Here is a 4,665-nt window from a genome sequence, read left to right as displayed (position 1 = left end):
AATTACGCACCCTATTGTTACTTTGGTTTTTGTTATCCTATGGCGGTGACAGCTCTATTTTGTTGAGGCCTGGCCTCCTTGTTCTGGATTCTCTCGATTTCTAAATAAAAAAATTAGTAGTGGTATTCAATTATGCATATTTTTCTTAGTGAGGGTTGTGTAGCCATTAGTTATTGTTGTGGAATACAATTTAATATGAGTAATGTTAATTATTATTTTTATTTTATTATTTAAATATTTTAAAAGATGGAAAATATCATAATGGAGACTATATAAAGTTAGGTTAATTTTTATTTGTGTTTTTATTTAAATTTTTTTTTTTTATTATTGTTTTATTATTTTGAACTCGTCAATTGGAGTTGTAGTAGAAGTATAATTTTGACTTTTATTTTTTATTTATTTTAGATTTAAATATTATTATCCATGATGTGATGATTAGGTGAAATATTAAATATAAGTTAAAAAGAGAGAATGCTTGATATGATTATATTTAATATGTATTTAATTTTTTAATATCTTTTTAATTGGGTTGACAATAATAATGTTAGGTGAAATATTAAATATAAGTTAAAAAGAGAGAATGCTTGATATGATTATATTTGATAAATATTTAATTTTTTAATATCTTTTTAATTGGGTTGACAATAATAATGTTAATAACGAGTGATGAAAAAAATTCAATAAAATAACATTCAATTACCTCACTATAATACCTAAATAAATAATTATCATAAATATGTCAAATACATGAATGAGAATTGCTCAAATATTTAAAAGATGATCAATGTGATATAGGAAACTAATTATATGTCTATTATTTAAATATATATACAATTTATTAGAAATATATAGTTAAGTTATATTTTTTATTATACATTATATGGAATAGTCTTGAATGTTTGACTACCAACAATTACTAATTACCATATGATAATTTTCCACAAAGTACAATTGGTGTAGTATGATGCTATATTTAGTGAGAGGCTAATAACACTAAGAAAAAATGATTGTAGAATCTTATATCTTCATTTATATTCTCATATCTCTCCCTCCTCCTCTCTCTATCTCCCCCTATTTCTCTCTCCCTCTATCCATATCCATTTTTATATCTCTACTCCCTATTTATTTGTGTTTGTCTCTTTGTCTCTCTCTTCCTATCCCCTTCTATATTGTCTTGTTATCTCTATCTCTCTATTACTCTATCTCACCATCTATATATCTTTATATCTCTCCCTCTCCCTCTTCCTTTATATCTCTCTATTTGTTTCCCTCTACCTTCTTCTCTCCCCTCTATCTCTAGGCATGTCTCCTCTTTCTCTCTCCCACTCCCCCTTCCTAGACATATATATATATATATATATATATGCCTCTCTATATCTACCTCTCTATATTTGTTCTTCATTCTTTTCCGTTTTCTACTCTAAACTAATCACACTATTAGCAAGAACTTGTTTATTAGCAGGCTCTAAGATTACAAGCTTTTTCAAAAAAAATAAAATAAAGCTATTTAGAAAAAGTAGCACATAAAATGCACCAAGCTCCATTTATTGATAAACCCTATGTTATAAAAGTAACTAGTGACAAAATGCTACAGCTGAAGAGGATATCGTAAGCTCACTATAGTTTAAATGCAGGGCCATTGATCAATGGGCTATCTAAGAAGAGTGTATTTCAGTAGTTTCTTCTCTCATAGAACAGAGTTCTCTCATTACATAATCCATATCAGGCCTCTCCTCCTTGTCCTTCTCAGTGCATTTGAGAGCTAACTTTGCTACAGCCAAAGCATCCATTAAATCAGATTCATTCAAGCAATCCCCTTTGAGCCGTTCATCCAAAGCTTGTTCAAAACGATTGTTGGCGATCATGTAGCGTAAGTAGTCTGGAATATGGAACTGGCTGGAACCCCGTGCATCATCAACATGTCTCTGCCCTGTTATCACCTCCAACACAACAATTCCAAAACTGTAAATATCATGCTTGTAGGAGAGTTTGTGGTTCAAGCAATACTCTGGAGACCAATATCCTCTAGTACCTGCTATTCTCTCGGTGGACTTGTGGCTGCCTTCCCAGTCGACATGCCTTGAAAACCCAAAATCTATAATTTTTGCCTCATAAGCCCTGATGTCAAGCATTAGATTCTGAGGTTTTATGTCAACATGTATGATTTTGTTAAGATGTAAAAATTCTATTCCCTCAGCAATACTTGCTATTACCCTAAGACATTGTTTCCAACTCAGAGAAGGGATTGAACAATTTTCTCTCAAGTATTCATCCAGAGTGCATCCATTAACATATTCATACACCAAATAAAATGTATTTTCTTCAATTGACCATGCCATTAGATTGACTAGATTTTTGTGTTCCTTCCCATGGAGAAGTTTCACTTCATTCTCAACTAATCTTTTGCTGTCTCTGCTTCTACGCTCTATTTTCTTTATAGCCACATCTTTCTCTTTCAGATTGCCCCTGTACACTTTTCCAAAGCTTCCTTGCCCAATTTTGTAACACTGATTACAAGATCCTTTCATTTGAATTATCTCTTCGTCTGTAAGATTTGTCAAGGAAGATAGACCTGCCTCCAACTCTTCTCCTTCTTTTGACTCTTCTTCCCAATACTCAGCTTGTCCATTGTCTACATATGTTGAAGGCTCTATTAAAGAGGAACTCCTTTTGCGGTAGCCATAGTAGAAAATAATTATCAAGAACAGTAGCAGTAGGACCGACCCAGCTGGAAAAAGGATGGAAAAACACAAATTGATCAATAATTGCTTTTTTATATTAACTAAAAATTCTCAGTCACACAGTGAAATGATATTTCTACTGATTGTTTAGCTACAAATACCTAATTTAATTCCATAATGGACTATATCTAAGCGGATGAAATCCCATGTTGTCCCAGATTTACGTATTGAAACTGATAGCTAGAAACTCACCCAGCGAAACAGAAACTTTTAGTACTAGTCTTCCGTAATGGGGATTTTCTGTACACATAAAATATTGTCAAATTAATTGGTTCCAGAAAGTATGAAGTGAGAGAAATAGCTTTAGGACTTACAATGTGACATAAATCAACTGAAATGGAAAGTATTATAGATATAAAATGTTTGATCTAAAATCTCTATTGCTCTAATAGTACGGTTAGCATTAACATGTGTGATTCTGATTGTAAATTTCATTCAGTTACGAAATCTAAATTTTAAAAGATTTGACAAACTTCAAACGAACTTCATTGAAGAACAGGCAGTTGATATGTTTTTATTATGATAAACACTTTTGATGGGAGTTATGAATCAGTAGGGTCAAGGCCATATAAAGAAACAAGAATAACACCCTACAACATCCAAAAACAGAGCAAACATTCAGAGACGAAAAAAAACTAACGAAACATCAAGGGGACTAAGAAGAATCATTTTCAAGGAGATAAATCACCAATGGTGGTTTAAATCCAAAATTCGTAGCTTTACAATGCTTTTCTGAATCAGATTCCATCTGCATGGGATTATCCCCTAATTTCAAGAAGCAAGATAAACCTTTTAATTTCTCAATTAAACTACTACAATTCTCATTCGGAGAAGGGTGGATTGATATGTTAAGCATTCCTATCTCAAACCCTTAGATGATCAACTATTCCGTCTGCTATTCGCATTACTTTCACATAATTCAGACAAGTGAGGAGAAGGGAAGTCAATACTTGTTGAAATACAAACAAACAGGAAATAAACAACGTACCCTTTCGTTGATATGGGATAAAGAGTACCGAGTTTGATATTCTCATGTCATCAATCGGTATATCGTTGAGCTGTACGATAGTGTCTGTGTCGCTGTCAAATTTTTGAGCTATTAGATAAGGCCAATGAATTTCTTCAACTGCATAAGAAATAATTGAGTGCCATCCAGGAATAGGACATCCACAAGCCACAGCTAACTCCACCTTATCCCCTTCTTTTAAGTTTGTGAATTGATTATCAGTCAATGCAGTCTGGCTAAAATACTTGTCAGAAATATTTCCTGACGTTAAACCCTCATCAGAAGGTTGCACTGTATAATTCACTCTGTAAGAGAATACCAGATTACCCAAAAAAATGGAGCAAGAGCAAGGAATTTCGGCCAAATAATCAGGACCACTAAAGGGCCTGATGTCAAGGGGAGAAATATTGAGCCTGGATGCTACAATTATGGTGGGTTCAGAAACATCACGAAGATAAATGAAAGAAGAACAATTGATAGCAGATGAAGTAGAGCAATCAAGAAGTTTTCTTGTCTCCGCCCAAGTTGAGATGGGGAGGAAACCTGAAACTAAAACTGCAAGAAAAACACTGGTTTTGGAGATTCCATTCATTTTTACGGTCTTGTCTTGACTAATACATGCCCTTGTGCAAACCCTAAAAAACATAGCTTGGATTTAGAGTCTGGTTTTATGAATCAGTCTTGCTTCTCCAATTTATATTTTCTACGTAAACAAGTTCTCAGAGTCTCATGCAACGACTATTTTTGCAGGCACTGCTCAGAATTTATAGGATTTTTTTTTTGATCGATAAAGGCAGGGCCATATTTATATATTGATTAATAAAAGAGATTACAGCATAAAAGTCCAAGTTTCTAAAAAGCTCAGAAGGTCTAAGACAAACAGTATGAAACCAAATCACTAAGTATGCATAGAAAGGG

The 4,665-nt window shown here is 33.1% G+C and overlaps 1 protein-coding gene across 1 annotated transcript; it reads right to left on the bottom strand.

Moving 5' to 3' along the window:
- Positions 1-1,655: 1,655 nt before the first annotated feature.
- Positions 1,656-4,339, bottom strand: LOC131055401 (G-type lectin S-receptor-like serine/threonine-protein kinase At4g27290). Its single transcript, XM_057989858.1, has 3 exons — positions 3,730-4,339; positions 2,934-2,981; positions 1,656-2,728 (listed from the first exon to the last, which is right to left on the bottom strand). Exons 1-3 carry the CDS (start codon positions 4,337-4,339, stop codon positions 1,656-1,658), a joined length of 1,731 nt encoding a protein of 576 aa, XP_057845841.1.
- Between the last annotated feature and the right edge of the window lie 326 nt (positions 4,340-4,665).

Source organism: Cryptomeria japonica, chromosome 8, assembly GCF_030272615.1.
Source record: "Cryptomeria japonica chromosome 8, Sugi_1.0, whole genome shotgun sequence".
In the NCBI taxonomy this organism is placed as follows: Eukaryota; Viridiplantae; Streptophyta; class Pinopsida; order Cupressales; family Cupressaceae; genus Cryptomeria; species Cryptomeria japonica.
The sequence above is the reverse complement of the archived record's forward strand: the minus strand, read 5'-3'. Positions and strand labels throughout refer to the sequence as shown.

What these genes read in the sequence shown, in the direction of transcription:
- LOC131055401 (XM_057989858.1), bottom strand. Translation starts at nt 4,339, where the DNA reads ATGAATGGAATCTCCAAAACCAGTGTTTTTCTTGCAGTTTTAGTTTCA. An exon ending in TATCCCATATCAACGAAAGG is followed by an intron (nt 2,982 to 3,729) that starts GTACGTTGTTTA and finishes TTATGTGTACAG; the next exon opens with AAAATCCCCATTACGGAAGA. An exon ending in AAAAGTTTCTGTTTCGCTGG is followed by an intron (nt 2,729 to 2,933) that starts GTGAGTTTCTAG and finishes TCCTTTTTCCAG; the next exon opens with CTGGGTCGGTCCTACTGCTA.